Source organism: Peromyscus maniculatus, chromosome 12, assembly GCF_049852395.1.
Source record: "Peromyscus maniculatus bairdii isolate BWxNUB_F1_BW_parent chromosome 12, HU_Pman_BW_mat_3.1, whole genome shotgun sequence".
NCBI classification, from domain to species: Eukaryota; Metazoa; Chordata; class Mammalia; order Rodentia; family Cricetidae; genus Peromyscus; species Peromyscus maniculatus.
Window position 1 is genome coordinate 86,403,973 of NC_134863.1, and position 20,640 is coordinate 86,424,612.

The window sequence follows — 20,640 nt, forward strand, 5'->3', positions numbered from 1 at the left end:
GCAGTGGCCTGATAAATATTAAAAATATAGGTCATGGTATTAGTTTTCTGAGCCGCAGGCCACAATTCTGTTCTGTGCTATGTAGGTGTCCCAGGGTCAGAACTGTGTCAGGATGTGGGAAGACAAGGATACTTGACACATTTTTTTTTTTTTAATAATCAGGTTTTGGTAACCACTATTTTGTATCTTAATTGAATGAGGTACGATAGCTTCCAAGACAACAACGTAAATACTTGGCTTCTGCTCAGCGGTGTCTTTGCATAGCTGACTAGCTCATCTAGGGATTTTTCTGACCCTGCATGGAAGATCCTTTCCAGCTTCCCAAGCCTCTAATATAAATACAACTTGGTGATTAAGCAGAATGCTTGCTAAGCATCTGATGAGTTAGAGGGCAAGGGCTATAAATAACTTCTGGCCTCTAAACTCTGGGTTTAAATCTGCATTAAGTTTCTGCCCATTGAATCAAATTATTTTAATTATCCTGAATTCAGGATCAGAGAGGATTATGTGGGTAATAGGGTTGTTACAAAGCATGTCATGTGTGCTGTGCTCACTGGATTAGTCTTCTTTTAATCCTATGCTATCTGTTCTTATGTCCTGTAGATGAGGCCTCAGCTAAGCATAGGAGCTCACGTCCTGTGGATGAGGCCTCAGTTTATGCATGAGAGCTCAGCAGTCTTCTCATGCATAAGAGTGGAGCTGACCATTTCCCCATTTAAATAGCAAATGTTTATCCAGGGCTTATGGTGCATTCTACCACTGGGTCACCTTGCCCACAAGAGCTATTTTTCTCTGTACTCTCTAATTCTCTAGTACCATTCTGAGTGACAGAGTATATATATTTATCTACATATATATGTGTATTCGATTATATGTTTAAATATATATGTTTGAATTATAACATATTTGAATATATTATATATTTCAATGTATATTATATGCAATATATTTGAATTATATTTCAACATATATTATATATAATATAAAATATATTCACGGTTAAACAATAAAGATTCAATGTGTGTTGTAAGGTTTTTTTCATTATTTGGAGACAACCCACTCACTTCTTTCTACGTAAATTAATCATTTCTACATGATTTATAACAGTCAATGCAGTGGAAATGTTATGAAGTCAATTATTATATTGTATTATTAGGGTGTAATATATGTGGGGGTTGAATCTACAGATGCAAATGCAGTAGACATGAGAGCCCATTATATACATATGATACATGTGTATGTATGTATATACATACATGCTCATGCATATTCACCCAACTGTGCATTATATGAAGTCTTCTTTAGTTCCCACATATCATTTCTGTAGTATCTTCTATACTTGCAGGACATAAACAGGGGCTTTCACATTATGTTGCTTGGTTTTGAAGTCTAATTTCATTACTCAAAGGCTGTGTAACTCTGCCTTCATGACCTCATTTGGATAGTCCCATGTCCCTCATTTTTGAGACTGGTAACACCACTGCCACCTCTAGCTTTAGGTGATCTGAATGTGGCAGAGTGCCCTGTGTATAAAAGTCTGTGGAGCCTGAGCAGCAGACCCTCAGACTGGTGGAACATGTCTTAGGTTTATTTGGAGGATTCAATGGGTTGATCAAGAGGGCCAAAACTTTGACTTAGACAATCTGATAGAAGAAGGTCCCTTAAAAAATCATAAAACCAGACTTCCTAGATGGGTGCAGATAACCAGGAATGAGCAGGCAGGGGCCAGGCTGAGAGCCCACATGACCAGGTCACTGGCTGTGGCACAGTGGAGGGATATGTTGCTCTACTCAGAGGTGGTAGAGGGTTGAGCCTGGGCAGGAGATAGGCAGGGAAAAGGCTTCCTTTTGCCTGTCTGAGGCTCAGCTACATTGCCTGGGTTTCTCTTCCTTGGAAAGTTGCAACTTGTGGGCTGGAGACTTAAGTATTTGGGGGAGTACATCTAGGATCTAGGTCTACATCTGGCAAGGAATTCTCGGGGCCAGGACTTGTGGGCAGACCTTAGCCTCCAGTAGCTCTGACACTCATAAAGACCCAGTGCAGAAGTGACACCAGCCTTTCTAGATAATCTTTAAGGGGGCAAGGGAAAGACATGGGGAAGGAAGGGCTGGTTCTTGAGATCTTCTCTCAGAGTCACAGGGTCTAAGATGCTTGCGTTTAGGGATTCTTTGCAGCAGGGGCAGCTGTCTGGAACTTAAGGTTTTCCTTTGTTTTGTTTTGTTTTTGCTATCAAGTTGTGGGAACTAGGCAAGTCAGTCCAGCTGTGAGGACCTTGACCTAGTTTATGTGAGAGAACTGAATTATAACATGTGAACTTGACAATCTGCGTTCTTGGGCAACGTGAGGACCAGATGCCAGCAGAAGCATTCTGTAATCATTTGATTCTCAACATCCACTGGTTTTAAATGCAAGGATTCAGCCAACCACAGATCATATATATATAGAAAACAAAATCTGTCCATCTTGAACATGTAAAGATACCTTGTCATCATCTCTAACTAGAATAGGATGACAACTATTTACATATAGTATACAGCATTATACAGAATCTGAAGGTTATTTAAAGTACACATGAGGATGAGTATATGTTATATAGAAACACTGGACCATTGTGTTGGTTATTGTTTTGTTAACATAAGCTAGAGTCATCTAGGAAGAGGGAACCTCAATTAAGAAAATGCCTTCATCAGATTGACTTGTAGACAGGTTTGTGGGGCATTCTTTTTAGTGATTGATGGGGGAGGGCCCACCATTGTGGTTGGTGCAAGCCTTGGGCAGGTGGCTTTGGGCTGTATAAGAAAATAGGTTGAGCAAACCATGGAGAGCAAGCGAGCAAGAAGCACCCCTCCATGACCTCTACATCAGCTCCTGCCTCCAGGTTCCTGGTGTGTTTGAGCCCCAGCACTGACTTCCCTTGGTGATGGACTATAATGAAGGATGTGTAAGCTAGAATAAATATTTTCTTCCCATTTGATATTGGTCATGATGTTTATCACAGAAATAGAAAGCAAACTAAGAGAGCCATTTAATGCAAGGCTCTTGAGCAGCCATATTTTTTTTTTTTCAAATTGGAGGTCCTGGAACCCATAGATAATCAAGGAAGGATGATATTTAATGGATACTTGGTAAGTGCTCTGTATACAACAAGAGAGAAAATTGATGAATGAATGAATAACTTTTGGGGTAAATATGATATCTAGTCCCTAAAAACTCATAGGTCATCACACCTGCACACTTTGTTAGTTTTCTCTGGAGATGATCTGGGGGTACCTTTCCATCAGCAAGGAGGAAATAATATGGGTTTTCCAGGAGGTTAGGACACGCACCTGCTGAATGGAAATCTCTGAAGATGGATAAGAAAGAGGAGGCATCAGTTTAATTCCCCAGTCCAACTTAAGTAAGTTAAATATCCTTTCATTTCTATTCCAATTATTCTGATTTTTCAGCACTCTGTAGTTGACCAGCACTTGAATATCTTTACCAGGTGCCTAAGGCACATCAGGTACCGTGGCACGTGCTGGGAACAGGATGTGAATGAGCCTGGGTACAAGTGTGTGACATCACTGTCATCCAAGCAGGAGAAAAGAAGTAAACTGAGCAGAAGACATGACCAAAGGATGTGTCTTCACACACTGAAAGCAATGAGTGGCACATTGTTTACGTTCCCCATACACATGATAAGAATTTGGCACAGCTAATAAAATACTTAGGAACACACATTGTGCAATGCAATCATGTTTGTATACAAACAACAGCTTTTGGATGCTTTAGTAATAAATGAAGGCTCCTGATCCTGACATAGAGCAACATGATCCTAACATAGAGGACAGAAGAATGCCACCTTTTGTAGTTGAGACCATGCAGAATATGGTTGAATCATAGAAACCTTGGCATTCATCAGGACTGGATTTGAGAACCCTCTTGGATACCAAAGCCTGAAGATGCTCAAGACTCCGACAAAATGACACAGTGTTTGCCTAGAACTTGTGTGTGCACTCCCACACACATCAAACCACCGATTCCTAATCGTATCTAACAACACAAATGCTGTAGAACTCTGTTACACTGTATGTCTGAGGGAATCGTGATCAGGAGGCCTCAGCCCCACTTGGAACAGGTGGAATCTTCGTCTATGAAGAGTTCTGATTTGTGTACAGCGGCATCCACAGAGGCAGAACCCCTGGGTACAGCACTGGCTTCAGGAATGAGTCTCTCTAAACCCCACAAGCTGTAATAAACTGAGCTTATGCTGCAGGACCCCAGGACTGTGCAGACACAGATGTGACACCAGGTCAGGGGTGATGGCAAGCTCCAGGGAGCAAGAGCAAGGGCCTGGGTTTCAGAATATTCCTGAATTTCAAGCTTCTGAAGGGGCCAGAAGCTGTGGGGCCAGTCACTCACTGTCTTAATCAAAACCTGAATACTGTTGTTATCTCATATCTGTGGTTTTGAGAATATAGTTAATGAGAAAGATTTCAAACATCTCCAATAGATTTTTTTTTAAAGGATGATGCTGAACAATTCTGTCTTAGGACAGGAGGAGGGTGATGCATGCATTTGAATAGCTCTGCTCACTGTCAGCATGGTTTAATGAAATTCACTGTAAAGGAAAGAAACATGTTCTCAAGTTGTAGTGTTTCCAGTTGACAGCCAGGATGGATCTGGGAGAATATCAGACCAACACCCAAATGCATGGCCTGGCTTGGGCAGCTGCTTCTGTCTCTTCATGGCAGCTTGCCAGCACTGCAGGGCTGTATCTACTCCAGCACTCTGAGGAGTCTTGGGGTCTTTCCCCTCCTGTTTTCTCCCAATGGCCAGCTCCAGCTCTCTGTCTAATGACCTTGGTTCTCCTCTGCCCTGCATTTATGCCTCCTCCTCCTCCATGGAGGTCTTCCCAAAAGACCCAGGTCCGGGAAGCTCCCTCCCAATGTCCCTGCATCAGGTTTACTTGACTCTGCATCTCTTCATTCTGTCTTCTCTTTATCCAGCACTTACTGAGGAAGAAAACACATTCCTTGTTTAATGTCTGCTTTCCCCACTCAGATGAAAGCACACATCTTTCTTCATTTTATTTGCATTTCTGCCACCGAGTATGAGCCATATATGCAAAGTAAAACCCAAACAAACATCTCTAAATGTTGAATGAATGAATTCTTCAATTTCCCCAGTGAAGCTGAACAACTTCATAGCCACGAGACATGTAGCATATCCCTCCCAGGATTCCTGACCGCTTGCTGGAGTACCAGTGTCTGCACATGAGGCAAATTCATCCCTGTTGATCATTTAAATGCCCTCAAAACCACTTCCTATGACCCCAGGTCCTATTTTTCATGCGGCTGGAAGTTTCCGGTACATTCCTGTCACTGCCTCATCTCCTGTGCTAACTATTTGTGGTAGCCATTGTGCCTGTCTTTGCTCTTTGGCTATTCAAAGGAAAGCATAAATTCCGTGTTGCTTTTTACCTGGCAGGTGGAACCCATGTGCTGTGATCAAGGCAGTCAAGACATGTCTCCCAGATGTGTCAATTTTCCCCTGACTTAAGAGCAAAACTTAGCCTAGAAACCTAAGAGGGCATTGCCCTGAAGGGGCTGAAGATAGACTGTGGATGGAGAGAGGTCAAAGACCTTGAAACATTTTAGTAATAAGGCTCTTAGCTTGTAGACAAAAGCCCAGAGGGCTAGTTGTTTCACTTACACCCTACGTGTGTCTTCAGAACATCCTGACATCCCCAGAAGGAAGGAGGCATGCTTAGCCCAGGGAACAAATGAAATACGCCTTCAACATGGTCAAAGCCACTGTTCCAGGTGATTCTCAGCCCCTGCCAGTGCCTCCCTGGGTATGACAACTTGGTTTGGGAATTGGTCGGTCGCTTCATGGAGCTCACTGCATGGCATGAGCTAGAATTTGCAAACCAGAGCTTTCAGCAATACATCATGGATTTTCCTCATGATGTTGTACTGATCTAGAAGTGTGACTTTTTGCAAAGAGAATGATTAGGGACTTAAAAGCTAGACAGCAAAACTTCTAAAATGATAACAATCAGGACATTAATTTCTCACCCTTTAAGGGGATTTAAGAATAGTTTCAATTATAAAGAAACAAGACTATCTAATTAATAAGCTAGATGCACTTCTTTGCAGTCATTAATTTTCATCTATTATGGATGCAAATATGAATAATTAAGCACAACAAAGTCTCTAGATTAACCAGAACCATCATTTTTCTTTGTATGTTTAGGGGACAAATGTAAGCTATGAGGTCGGACGTGTTTGCAGCAGCTTCCTGGCTTCTCCACTTCATGTGTGCAACTTGGGGCTGTCTGTCTGCAACTCCACTTTCCAATACGTGAAACAAGGACTTTGACATCTGCATGGACCTTGCAAAGTTGCTGTGGATAACACATGTGAGGTTGTTTCTCTCCCCAAATGGGACACTGCCAAAACACACTAAAGTCAATCACCCTTCTCTTTTCCATGTTGTACAAAGTTCTAAGGGTTCAATTCACCTGAAATTTCTAGCCATTTCCACAGTAAACCAAGAGTAAGACTGGTTGGTTTGAGTTGACACACACCTACCATGTCAAATGATAAACAAAATCTCAATATCCCAACTAAAAGTTCATTATATCTATTACTTAGGTGTGCAATTGAGAAGCCCCACAGTTGTGATTGCTAGGGACACGAATACTGTCAGCACTGATAATACCCACACATTCCGAGTGCTGTTGACCACTCACTTGTTCCTGGCCGAGCATCCGAAACATCCACTAGAGGCCCAGTGGCCTGAGACACCGATTGATAATGCACCGTGTGAGTCACTGTCAGTGACTTCTGTTTAGCTGCCTCTCCGAAGTCAGCATCCGTCAGCAGGACCGTGGAGCGGTCATCTGCAGGAGGGGGCACACAGGAAAGGCAAGTGTGTTTAACAAGGATAGGAACTCACACCAGCACTGCATTTGTGTCGGTTTAGAGAGTCACACAGGGAAGGGCAGCTATGCTGAGGCATGCTTTTTCTCTTCTCTCTGGGCTCAGCTTTTTATGAAACCAATACTACTCAGTGTAGCTGATCACTTGGCACACCTCTCAGGCTTACATGTTTGTCCAGAGCTTGCCTGAGATGATGTACAATGTCAGTGGCCCCAGTGATACGGTTGCCCTGTGGGACGGGCCCCTTTGGCGCTGGAACACTGCAGGACTGGGGAACAAAACCTTGCAGTCCTCCACAGGGGAATTGGCTGCCACGCTGACCTCAGCCAGTGTTTGGAGGACAAAGGGGGAGAAGGGCTGTCCTGAAGAAATTGATGGTTTCTTTCCTCTCCTTTAAAGGGATGAGGCCTGCTCCCTGCCTCCTGCTACTTCTGAGCTTTAATCTTCAGTGCATGCTTTGGCTGACTCCCAGGATGTCTCTCTTGTAAGAGAACCCTCAGGGTATAGGCTCCGGAAGGCTGGGGAGGCAGGAGGCAGGGCCTAGGTGAATTCTGTCTACCTCGGGGTTCTAAGGGGAACAGCTGTGTGCGGTCTGTGCCATTGTCTGTCTGAGGACTGTGGTTACTTTTCAAACTTTTAGAGTTTTTTGACACGAAGGGAGACTTTGGTTGGGATGTGTGTAGTTTCCATACAGTTTCAAAGACTGTGATTCAAGTTAATGTTCTGATTATCAGTCAGCCAGGACCTGCTAGAGCATGTCAGAAGGGGTGGGGGCGGGGGACACTGATGCTGTGTTCATAAACAACACGGCAAGACTCCTGTGCCCAAAAATGGCCCTAAACAGAGCGAACCTTACAAAACCCAGTTGCTCGGGCTCTGGCAGGGGAGGAAAGGCCTCTTGAAGTTAGAATCAAATTTCTTGGCAGAGAACTGGGCAGGAGGCTGCCAAGCTGTCTGTGAGTGTCCCAGCGGGTGGCACAGCACAGGTTGGTGCCCAGATGAGTGCCAGAGCTGGGCTGGGAGGCTTGGCTCTAGAGCTGTCATGCGACCCCTCATAGAAAGTGGGATTTGCACAGAGACGGAGTCTCACAATTAGAGCTGGCACCACAGGCCCTCTGTCTACATTGGTTGGTTATTCATAACACAGCTGCACTGCGGATTCTGGTGGGCAGTTGGGTTTTTGAGATGAGGCTCCCGGCAGGGTTATAAACCTGTCCTGGGAAATGTCAAGTGCCTGTCTGATTACGAGGTTAGCCATCCATTCCGGACAGATATGAATGGTGGTCTAACACTGGATTCTTATAACCCAAACCTGGACTGTTTCCTAGTTAGAAAATGCCATTGACCCACTATTGGGGAATAATAGGAGGCAAATGGCGGTTGGTGACAGATGATGTGGGGCAGACTGTGATGGCTCTCTGGCCGCAGGTCACGGTGACATACAGAGATGACTGGCAGACCGTCTGGTGTTCAGCCAGCAACAAGGAGCCCCTGGGAGCCATGCGCCACCGACAAGCGCCATCCTGTTGTAACAGGCATTTGAAGGATTATGAAGGGTCTAAGGAGGAGCACTTCACATACATCCTTCCTAACCCCCCGCCATGATATCTAACACCATTACCTTGCCAAGCTCCCTAGTCTCCTTGCATTCTAAAGTGAACACACAGGATGTGCTTAGAGAAGTACAAGGCCAAAGATGATTTTAGTTTTAATACCCCATCTACAGAGGTCAATGAGAGGCATTGTACAAACCTCAGCAGCCAAAGGACAGAAAACTAGACGCAAAGCACGCTGTTTTGTCTACACTGAGAAAACCTAACACACTGGACTGCGTTTCAGAGAACACGGGGCTTCCTATTTGACACGGACCTATGAATTCATGGGAATCAGCTGACTGAGGGCTGGACTGGACTTGGTCATAGTTTTTCTAAATGAGGCTGATGCATGGAGTGCAGCCTGGGCCTTGGCATTTCAAAGCCATCAGCTCAAGACACTTCTCAAGATGGTGGGACAGGGAAAGGGTGAAGGTGATGGAGATTTTCCTTCTGCTTGCCCTGCCCTTGCAGCTTTCCGGGCAGGAGGTATTCAGGGACCAGACGGGAAGGCAGGCAGTGCATCCCGGCTGTGGGGAGAGGGCTGCCCTGGCAGTGAGTGGCAGAAGACCCCTACTCAAACAAACACAGTTTATAAAGGGGTGGTCCCAGTGGATGTCTACTAAGACACTAGTCTATTTTCACGTTCCTCAAAGCCTCACAGGACATAGAGGGTCCTGAAGAAGCTTGTTGGCAGGATAGCAGGCAACAATGGCCTTCCACTGGAGGCAGACATGATGGCAAAACTGGAGGTCTGCCAGAGCCCCCGAGTCTGCTCCTGTCTGGTAACTTTGGCGAGCTATGTGAACCTTTCTACATCTCATATAAAAGCAGCACCTTTCCTCTGAGCTGATGAAAGGTTCAGCAGGCAACCCACAGAAAGTGCTATAAGAGCACATGGGATTTAGAGAGCTCTCAACAAAGGGACCGCTGTGGTTGCTACCAAGAGAAAGGTGGTTGGTCAAGAAGTTGGGTTTGTGGGTGGATAGGCTACAGTGCCTGTCTTTTCATGGCTTTTCTAAGACTGAGACACTGGGGGGCTGAGTGTTCCTCTCAGTCAGGATGTTATGGGATACTAGGAACAGGGAGACGCCTGCATGGAGGCATTTATTTATTTAAGTGTTAATCAAATTTTGAAGGTTTATTTAACGGAGGCTGACCTTGTCAGAGTTGGCAAGGAGAGCACAGAGGATTTCTAAGATGGAGCTTTAGGAGGCGAGTCTCAGAGGCTCAGTGGGTTGTAAAGTTTTCTTCTTTGGAGGGACAATGGTCTCTCCAGGGAAGCTCTAAAGCTAGCAGAGTTGGGGAACTCTCAAGGTGTGTTTACTGGTACTTATTCTTCCCTTTGGTTTGTCTATTCACGGGGCATCTAAGATACTCTCCTATTAAGCACTTCCCATGCTCCCAGGTCAGGATGAGAAAGCATGGCTCCAGCAGCCACTCTGTTTGGTAACTGGCAGGGCACCTTACCTATGGTTTCCATTGTGTCTCTCTCTTCAATCAAAAGCTGAGCCCTGGGTATATCGATATGCATTCTCAGGGTCTGTTGCTGCTTGCTTAAGGTGTCTGAAGTCCTTGTGTTCTTACTGAGAATAAAAGAGAGGATGCGTTAGCCAGTCCAATTCAATGTGCCATCACGCCAACATGTCTCTCAGTACCAATTTGGTTTACTTGTTTAATTATGAAAACAACTTGAAGAGATGCGGGGGGGCCGGGGTGCACACTATAGAAAAGTGCTTTTTCTTCATTCAAGAGAAATTTATTATGATTAAATTTTGGTAGACAAAGGAGATTCAGAACATATGTTTTTAATAGATGGGATCAATAAACAGCAATCTTGAGAAAAAAAAACCATTTCTTGGGTAAGAAGAGTAAAAATGGAACAAGCAGAAAGGGGCTATTCAAACAATAACATCCTCATTTTTCAGACATGAGATTTAGTTATGACAGCGGGGAGGAAGTCTGTGAGCCGGCTGGGCGCTGGACGCTTGTTTCACTCACAGATCTGTATTGATATCTGGTGTCCTTTTGTTTTTTTTTTTTTTTTTCAAGTGACAAATCACTTGCCTTGTTAGCATCTCCAACACCACTTTGGTTTTCCTAGCTGAGCACGTATTTTCAAATAGAGGGGGGAAAAAAAAAACCTCAATTACTAAAATAATTTTATCTCAAAATTTGTGTACCAGAAAATCACTCCAAGAGCGAATTCTCTAAAAGTAAAATGGAAGTAGGTGGTGAAAGTGCCTGGTGTGACCGCAGCCGGTTACAGCCTGCAGCTCAAAGCTAGACTTCCATGCCGAATGGAAATCTAAAAGAGCTGACAGGGGTCTTAATTAGCAATCCACTTTAGGGGTGGTTCAGCCTTTTATGAAGATTTGCTAGATGTTAAAATGTTTTCTGAAGCATCCCCCAAGCAAGTGGAAGGCACTGGGATACTTCACCAGTGAAACTGTTTATGGCAGCGCTAGATCCAGGGCAGAGTCTTCAAAGTCTACAGAGGACAATTTCTGGAGTCAGGTTCACTTGAGGGGTGTTACTTCTGTCTTTGTTTTTTCTGTCTGTCTGTCTATGTATGTCTTTTATGCCTATGCGTGTGCATATGGAGACCAGAGGTTGATGTTGGGTATCTCCCTCAATAGCTTTCCATCTTAAGTTTTTGAGATAGAGTCTCTCATTGGAACCAGCTCTACCTGCTTCTTCCAGGCTAGTTAGCCAGCAAGTACCCAGTGACTCAGACACAGGCACACCTGACTTTTTTATATGGGTGCCGGGGATTCAAACTCAGGTCCTAATGTTTGCCTGGCAGACTCTTTACCCATTGAGCCACCTCTCTAGCCTCATTGGTTGGTGACTTTCAAGGGAGAGCAAGAAAGGTCTGCACAGTGCATCTCAAATGCTTTTCTCTCTAATGAAGGCATTCCCAGGCCTCTGTTTCCTCTGTTCTTCCTCACTCACTCCTAATCCACCCAAACATCAGGTCCATTTGAGAAACCCTGTATGCCACCTGTCGCAGCCCAGTTACAACTGGATATATTATGACAACCCTTTCTTCACACAAATGTAAACAAAGCACCCCACAAGCAAGGCCACTTCTGGAAGGCTCCCTGCTCCTCTGAGTGCTTGATCTTGAACCAAATTCCTTGCTGTGCAGACTCATGACTGGGAGTAACTGGGTTATATACTGAGATCATGCCAATTACTCGCAGCCCAAATTCAAGCCTTTGGCCTGGTTTTTCACATGGTCTCTATACGCTTTCAAATTATTTCACTTCCCATTGCGCTGGTGGTTAAAAAAAGAAGGGAGAAACGCGTTGAGATTCACACAGTTGCAGAAAACGAAGAGCATTTGAGATCCTTGGGGACTGCGTGCCTGCCATGCTCCCCCCATCTGAATTTCCGCAGAAACATACGGCAGCCTCTCCGCTGTGAATATCCAAAAGACCTGCTTAGAAGCATCACAGAGGACTCGAGCATGTCCTTGTACAAAAACAGAAACGTGCGGGTCCCTTCTCCTCAAGAGAGTTACAAGGCAGTCAGTCGGCAGCTCTCTGACACACTATGAGCACCCGTCACAGGTTACACTCAAGTAACAATAAAGGGTCCCCTGTCACAGGGACGCAGGAAGCAAGCTAGGTAACTGCTGCGAAGGCTGCTGCTGACACTGAGGCGGTGGCACTTCATGAACAAGGACAGTGATTGAGGTCGTGAGGGCTGGAGAGGGAGCCCTTTCTCTCCACAGAAGAACCTTGAGACCCAGGGCCTCACCAGGGCCACCCTGAGCACTGACTGCTCCCTTCGGAGGAAGTGCATGCCCAGCCCTCCCACAATGTCCTCCTGATGCTTGCTGAGCAGCCTCTCTTTACAGCAGGCCAGGCTGGCCCTTGGGGGGAACCCCTCCCCCCTAGTCCCATTCTCTACTTAATTTAGTTTCCTTGGCTCCATTACTCCCCAGTGCATGCTTAATCAAGTCAATTAAACATATGTGATTGGTTTATCTTCTTATCTGTCTCCCCACTGGAATCTCGACTCCACAGGGATAGACTCATCTGCTCTGGTCCTTACATGTCCCCAGAACCCACAACAGCGGGCGGTCAAAGCAGGTGTGTACTCAGTGTGCTCCATTATCTTGGGTGACACCACATGAGCCCAGCCACCTAGCCCCAAAGGCTTTGCTGCGGTTGACACACTTCAGGTTTAAAACGCTGGGTTCCAACTAACATGTTTCATGATATGAATATGGACAGCCATGTTTGGTTTTCTGTTGCTTAACATATAAAGGACAATGTAGATGTAACCAACCGTCTTATTAAATAAGAAACACAGAAACAATGTAAAAGAGAAAGCCGAGAAGTCAGAGCTCAGAGCTAAAATCTCACCCTTCCTCCTGCTGTCCCAGCTTCGCGAAAAGAGACCTACCTCCTGTCGGCTCGTTTTTTTATAGTATGTTGTTCTGCCTTCTCATTGGTTGTAAACCCAAACACATGACTGCCTCGTCACTGTCTGAATGTACAGCCCCCTAGGTCTTAAAGGCATATGTCTCCAATGCTGACTGTATCCCTGAACACACAGAGATCTTATGGGATTAAAGGCGTGTGCCACCACCGCCACACTCTTGCTATGGCTCTAATAGCTCTGACCCTGAACACACAGATATCTATGGGATTAAAGGCGTGTGCCACCACCGCCACACTCTTGCTATGGCTCTAATAGCTCTGACCCTGAACACACAGATATCTATGGGATTAAAGGCGTGTGCCACCACCGCCACACTCTTGCTATGGCTCTAATAGCTCTGACCCCCAGACAACTTTATTTATTAACATACAATCAAATTAATATTTCAGTACAAATCAAAATAATATTTCAATACAATTAGATTACCACCACAGGACAATCCTCAAAAGTGATCACCATTGGTCATTAGAGCCACAGCAAACCTTCAAACAGTGTAATTAGAAGATACCCACTTGCAATCTAGAGGATTCCAAATGTTTTTGCTGTGCAAGCAAAACGATGGTATAAAATTCCATAGCACAGGACTCAGAAGAATGTGTTAGCTATCAAAATATGACCTCTGATGAGGCATTTGTCATTTTACTGTTTGATTAAATGGCAGCAACGGGGAAGGTGGAGGGAGCCTTATAGGACACAGTCTTCCCCAGATCGTTCCACGAATTTGTTGTCACTGTAATTCTTCAGAGTCTTCACATTCCCTTAAAGCCATATGTGTCAGTATGTGTGTGTATGTGTACATGTCTGTGTATGAGTGTGTATCTGTGGCGATCTGTGAGTGTGTGTGTATAAGTGTGTGTCTGTAAGTATATGAGCATTTGTGTCTGTGCCTGTGTGTATGAGTATGTGTATATGCGTAAGTTTGTATGTGTATAAGTGTTTGTGTGTCTATGACTGTGTGCGAGTGTATGTGTATGTGAATGTGTGTGTGTGTGTGTGTGTGTGTGTGTGTGTGTGTGTGTGTGTGAGAGAGAGAGAGAGAGAGAGAGAGAGAGAGAGAGAGAGAGAGTGATCTGGGGGCACTAGTGAAGATGTACTTGCTCCAAATATGACCAAATGACTCTGAAGCATAAAATAACTACAGACAGGATCATACCTGGTTGTGACATCTAGATGGGCATTTTGAGATTATGTGTACAAAGATGTGAACATGAAAAGTCTAAGCTAATTTAAATTCTCAGTTTTTGAGTTTTCTCCTCTCTAGCACCGGCTCTCATACTGATGCTGGTCCTTGGTCACTGACTGACATCAGTTGGTAGCTCTTCAGAGCAAGGCAGTCTTCCCAGCTTGGAAGCTAGGATACATTTCTTCTTTCTTTTCTTTTCTTCCTTGCTTCCTTCCTTTTTTTTCTTTCCTTCCTTCTCTCCCTTCTCCTTCTTCCTTCCTTCCTTCCTTCCTTCCTTCCTTCCTTCCTTCCTTCCTTCCTTCCTTCCTTCCTTCCTTCCTTCCTTCCTTTCCTCCTCCTCCTTCCTCTCCCCCTCCCCCCCGTGACACATGCATGTATGTGTCTATGCATGTACATATAGAGGCCAGAGGTGGATGTTAGGGTGTCTTTACTCCCCACCTTATTTTGAGACAGTGTCTCCTCACTGAGCCCGGAGCTACCACAGCACCTAGGCTAGCTACAGCAAGGCGCAGGTGTCTGACTGTCTCCACCCCGTAAGTGGGGTTACAGGTACCTAGGAAACACCCACTTTTCTGTGGGTGCTGGGGATCCAAACTTGAACAGCAAGCACTGTTATCCACTGAGCTGTATTCTCAGCCCAGGTCTTCTTCTTCTTCTCTCTCTCTTTTAAAGCTATTTTTACTGAGATAAATGAAAAGAGAATCTCGTTTTCAGGACTGTCACCCGTTATGGTGACATCACTGCCTCTCCTTCCCAGTGAATTGCACCTATTAGAAGTGCTTAGAAGCAGTTTTCCCAATCACCGCTGTTCTTTGGAGGAAAATCAAAACTAACAATGCAAAGTGGTGAAGGTTGCTATGATGGGTGTGATTTCTCATCTCTGGGGGTATTTGTTAGGATGAAATTCACACACAGGAGCGTGGAGCCTAGTGCTGAGTGAGGGACTTCAGGAAGTCTGGGTATCTGTGATTATAGTGTTGGGTCACATCTTCTTTCTCAGACTTGAACAGTCAACCTTGCTTAGTAATCAAAGACTTGGTGGAACATGTTTCAGAAGCACATGATAAAGGCAGGGGAAATTATGGACATGTTCAGGTGGGAAGCAGAAGGCAGAGTGGATGATATGCCCAAGATGAGAAAGCCAGCTGTTGGCCATGAAGACTAGAACATGGGCTTGTGACTTCATATTTTCCTCTTAGCCACAGCTTATGAACTTCTCAGCTGTCCAGAAAAAAACAGTTGTCCAGATTAGAGATTGCAACCCAGAGGTCTCCTTTTTATTGATGGATATAACTGACCTAGACCTCTTGGGCCACCTTCAAAACACAGTGGTCCTAAATTGCCCTGTCTCTAGTGGCCTGGCTGCAAAACTGTCAGTCTAAGCTTGAGCTGACCCAGCATGGTGACATCACTGCCTCTCCTTCCCAGTAAATTCCACCTCTTAGAAGTGCCTAGAAATAGTTTTTCCAATCACTTTTGTTCTTTGGAAGAAAACTAAAATTAGCAATGTGAAGTGGTAGTCATTGCTAGTTTTAATGTTCTTAACATTAATTGACAACCAATGGGAAGACCATGATATGTTCCTGTTCAGCAGGTGGCCTTTCAACTCTGTTATCTGCCTATCTGCCTTACCAATGTAAGTTACTTTCTAAGATCTTGCTCTGGGGATAATGTGGAAGGCTATGTAGGTGTGCATTCAGGATCTCAGGAGAGGCAAAGCTCAGATCATTCTTCCTAAACAGAAAACACAGACCACGGCTTCACATCCTTCAAACACAGGTGTGAGTTATGGATAGGGGCACCTAAAGGACATTGGAAGAGTCATTAATGGGAAGGAGGGGCTGGAAAATCCACACAGCAGGGGAAAAGCATCCCACAGTTGCCTCCAACTTTCTAGGATGCTGCAGAAGCCCTACTGGGGGCCAGATTATCAAAATGGTCCCTGCCAATGGGCAGCTGAGGTAAGTAGTGGTCATACCATGCCGAGCTCCAGGCAGCCCTCATCACTTACACTGTTGCTTATTTATATGGCAGAGCTTTTGCAAGAGCAGAAAAAAAAATCGAACTGTATGGGAGATTGCCTTATTTTAAATGTCAATTAATTCATAGTTTTCAAGCCTACATTATACAATTTGTTCTGCTGAGTCAGTTAGTCATTATAAGTCAAGTGGCTTCTGCTTCTTTACTTGCTAGATGTTTCATCTGAGCTGACAAGTCCAGAGGAGCCCAGATACAACATACGGAATGACAAAGAATGCCTCTTACTTTCTTAGTGAACAAATGTGGGTTTCCAGATGAGCATGGCCATGAGGGATTTTTATGCAGATTTGTGTAATCTCTCACATAAGTCTGATGTTTTCTGATTAGAGCTCTATCCTGAAGGAGATATTTTGAGGGGACTTGGGTTTGTTTGCCTTTTCATCCAAGCCTAGATTCTTGTAGCCATCTGTTCATTGGACAAATTCATTGATGTGTGAAAAGAACTTTAAAATTCCACATGACCCACACAGGCCCTGTGTTCTGATAAATACAAGTTCCCAAACTCAAATCAAAATGCCTGCACCCTGTTTCTAGTTTCCTGTTCGTGGCAAATGACATCAACATTCATCTAAATGCTGTCATTCAACTCTTCAGAGTCATCCTGGGTTTCTGCCATACCATTGCCCTATCTGCGAGGCACACAGGTTTAAAACAGTATCTCCAAGGATGTCTCTGAGAAACAATCTTGGTGCACCAATAGCATCTAACCTCTTTCCATGTTACCAAAGATACTGATCACATAGGACACGGACTCCTTATGAATAACACATTGACAACTTTACATGTGTAGATGGAGAGGAAGTGGAAAGAGCTACAACTCATCCTCTTTCTCTCCCAATAGGAAACCTAAAATGCCAACCCCATGATGCCCACTAGGGACTCTGATAGTTTTCTTATTTTCCAAATGCTCATTTTCTGGTTTCATCTTTTATTTGATTATTGCATTATTAAAATGAGTATTAGGGGAGAGGTAACATGTCATCTGATTAACCCACATGTGTAACTGCTCAGCATCACACTGCTCCCATTTTTACAGAGTGTAGAGGATAGAAAGCACAGGGGAATGAGTGTTTGAAGCAAGGGACTCAGGGGGCAGAGGGAGGGCAGTAGGAACACAATCTGGGGGCATGGAAGAGACAGACTCTCCTCTTCATGCCATTGTCTACCACGAGCCCCATGGACATCTACAAGCAAAGCTTGAAAGAATGCAACTTGTCTTTGACAGTCCTCCCATGGCCCCATCCATTGCATCTATGCAACAATGATGAATGGGAAAGCCACAGTACTGAGGATAAAGTAGGCGGGCTATGGCTAGGCCTGGAAGTGCAGAGACAATAGCAGTAGGACCTGGTGAACATACAAGTGGAAGGGTGCAGAAGACACTTGGGAACTCAAGCTGAGAGTCTACCCCAGTCCACTGTGGCCTTTGGAGGACTGTGCACAGCACATTTCCTTTTGTGGCCCTCCTTGAACTGGGATAACTCTGTAAAATAACACATCCCTGACCCCTGCTTCAGCTGCATCATCCTACTGTTTGAGTCTAGTCCACAGGACAGCCATGTGTGGCGAGTATAAAAATAGTCATTTGGTGTCTGCGTAGCCAACCACCCATTACATAGATGTTTTGAAGTATAAATGAAAATTATACGTTGAAATGAAAATATGTCACCAACTTCAGATCATCCTTATCATTAAGAAATAATCAAGGCCAGGTGGAACTGTCTGTCCTTTGACACGTGATGCCCAGGGAACAATAAGAATGTCATGTTCTTACCTCATGAGCATTTCAGCTAAACTCTTCGCATCTGGGGAGAGAAAGCTAGTATTAGTGCAAGATCCATAACTCATAATTAATATACACTTAGAAGAAATCAACTCATTTATGTAGTTATAACAAACCCTCCAGTCAGATGGCAAGCCATTTCAAGTGCTTTTGTTTAACAATGTCACACTAATGGCCAGGGCTTTATGGTTCCTTTATTTCTTCTACATAGGACTCTTTTATGGCTGTTATTTATAACAGAAAGATGCATGAGTATCCTGCAGGCATAAAATTGCAGACATCTATTAAAGTTTTTATTACAATCTAATTATTTATCACTTCTAGAAAACCCAGTTTTATTTTCAATAGTCAGAAAATTAACATTTGGGAAAAATAATTTATGTAGAACAAACCCACTCTTTTCATTAACCAGGAAAGATAAGAACAGAGGATTTAAGTCACTGTGCCTCACTCTAAAGGGACTTCAGTACAGAGTTCTGTGCCCCCAGGTTGCTCACTGATTTTACAAACTTGGATGTTTTATTTCAAACTCAGAAATAAAACTTTATTGTGGAATCCCCTTCCTCAAAGACACTATTTATGGAGACCTGGTTATCACCCTGACACAAGAAATCGTATCTCAAAATATTGTAGGACAGATCGACTTATTTGGTAACGCTATTTAGAAATGCTCTAAAGTATGATTTATGCTTTTTACACATTCCCTCCTGGCAAAAGCAGAGTTTCCTTTCCTGGAACACAAAATCCTTTTCTCTCTCTCTCTTTTTTTATTTCTTTCATTGCTCTAAGACTTTATGTTAGGGATCCTGTTCAAGGAATAGAACTTTCTGCAAATAGATTTGTTTGATGGTGAATGGCTCCACATTGAAGAAATGCATAAGCAGGGACATTTCTACCTCCTCCTCTGGGGGCTGGGATTTGCCTGTTATGCCCCATGTGCAGAGACATGGGGGACAATCTCAGATCAATTCTCTAGCACCTGGCACCCCAATGACCCCCAAGAGATTGCTCTAAAAACCACCAGGCCATGCCAGTTCCCTTTGATAGCCTCAGCATGGGGCCCCAGCTTTGTGCACAGATGGGTTCAGTATGGAAGACAAAACTTGCCCCCTCTATTCCACCCACATGGAAAAACACAGGAAGCAAAATAGCACTGAATCTCCTAGCTCATGTCTTTATATTTGTCTGCAAAGATGAAGTAAATAGCATGAGTCTCTACTCTTCCTGAATGATTTAACACGTACAAAGTAAATATATCTATGGAATGCCAGAAGCCGGGGAGTAATTAGCTCTCTGTAACACCCAACAGTGGCTAGTACAATATGCTAAGAAAGAGGACAGAACTGAACAGAGTAAATACTTGTCTTCAGCTCACACTGGGAGTGTATGTCTGAGATACCCGACCCTACACTTGCCCTTACACGGCGTGTTTGTTCCACATTAGCCACCAGCACTACTTGGAGGCTCTTCACGCTGATGCGTAGGGTGCCAAGGCTCCACAAAAGAGAATAGAATCTCCAAATGCCCCTCTAACTGCATCGACCTCGGCTGTAGCTGGCCGGCCTCCTTCCCGGGCTAAGATCATTTTAGAATTGGGCTCCAAAGCCATGCCAGTCATCCCGGCCTAAGCCCATCCTTGAGAACAGATGTCTTCCTTTCATTTGAGCTATCATGTCCTGCTTCAAAAATTTTGGGGAAAGTTGTACTAGTTGGAATTCCTTTCTTCTACAAGCTCCCTGGAACTAAACTGAGAAGTCCAACTTTTTTTTTTTTTTATTTTTTTATTTTTATTTTTTATTTTTAGCACAGTCTGGAGTTTGCATGGCCCAAGGCAAGCTGATATAACCCTGGAGCATTTTCTAAGGACCTGTATCATATCATGCTTGTTATCTTAGAAGTATAGGATAAGTCCCTTCAGTATCACTGTGTTGCAGTTAGAGATGAGTAAGTGGGTCCTGAATATGCCTGATGGTGAGTGGAGCTGTATGTCCAGTTGTTTGTGGCTTAAACACTTTCTCTGCTATTCTTTGTACCTGGAGTAGAGTGAGAGTTAGACTCCCAGACACCAAGGAGCAGACACCTGGCCCCAGCAGGTTAAGGGAGATAATCCCAGGATAGTAGTGTATCAAGCTGGAGAGAAAGAGACAGATCTCTGCTTGGAAGGGACCAGGAAACTTAACTGAGGGGCTAGGGCTTAAATGGGCAATCTGCTCCACACAGAGAACTCACAGGTACTGGGATAATGGACTTGTTCAGGGAAGAACGGGTCTTCTTTACTGTATGGAGAGGTCACTGGCATGGTGATGGATGAGGGTGGCCTCAATGTTATGGAGGTGACTAGCACTGTCTGAAAGCTGCTACCTGGCGAAGATGAGGCTGAAGATGGCAGAGGTGGAGGTAAGAGGGCTATACACTGGTGTTCATCTTACTCTTACTCAGAAGGTGTGGATGGGAAGAGGGGTACTATGCTCTACCACCAGCTTCTTACAGGGGTCCAAACGAGAACCTGTGAGGGTTGGATTAAGGAACCAGGTGGCCTGAGGGTGGGGATGACAGTACAATGTGGCATTGGAAAGAACCTGCCAAAACCCAGAGCCCTGCCAGTTGTAGTAGGGACAGGACAGACAGACTGCACGGAGGCCAGGAAAAAGGCTAGAATTG

The 20,640-nt window shown here is 44.4% G+C and overlaps 1 protein-coding gene across 3 annotated transcripts in view; it reads right to left on the bottom strand.

The window, feature by feature from the left end:
• Positions 1 to 20,640, bottom strand: part of Dscam (DS cell adhesion molecule) — a 593,021-nt gene that overhangs the window by 23,523 nt on the left and 548,858 nt on the right. For all 3 annotated transcript variants that reach the window (XR_013043895.1, XM_076549303.1, XM_015999884.3), the window contains exons 28-30: positions 17,971 to 18,001; positions 9,989 to 10,104; positions 6,737 to 6,886 (exon numbers count right to left, since the gene is read on the bottom strand). Coding sequence is in view for 2 of the 3 variants with exons in the window: in XM_076549303.1 (XP_076405418.1) it covers positions 6,737 to 6,886; positions 9,989 to 10,104; positions 17,971 to 18,001 (297 nt within the window). In the remaining variant the exon portion in view is untranslated. The remainder of the gene's footprint in view (positions 1 to 6,736; positions 6,887 to 9,988; positions 10,105 to 17,970; positions 18,002 to 20,640) is intronic.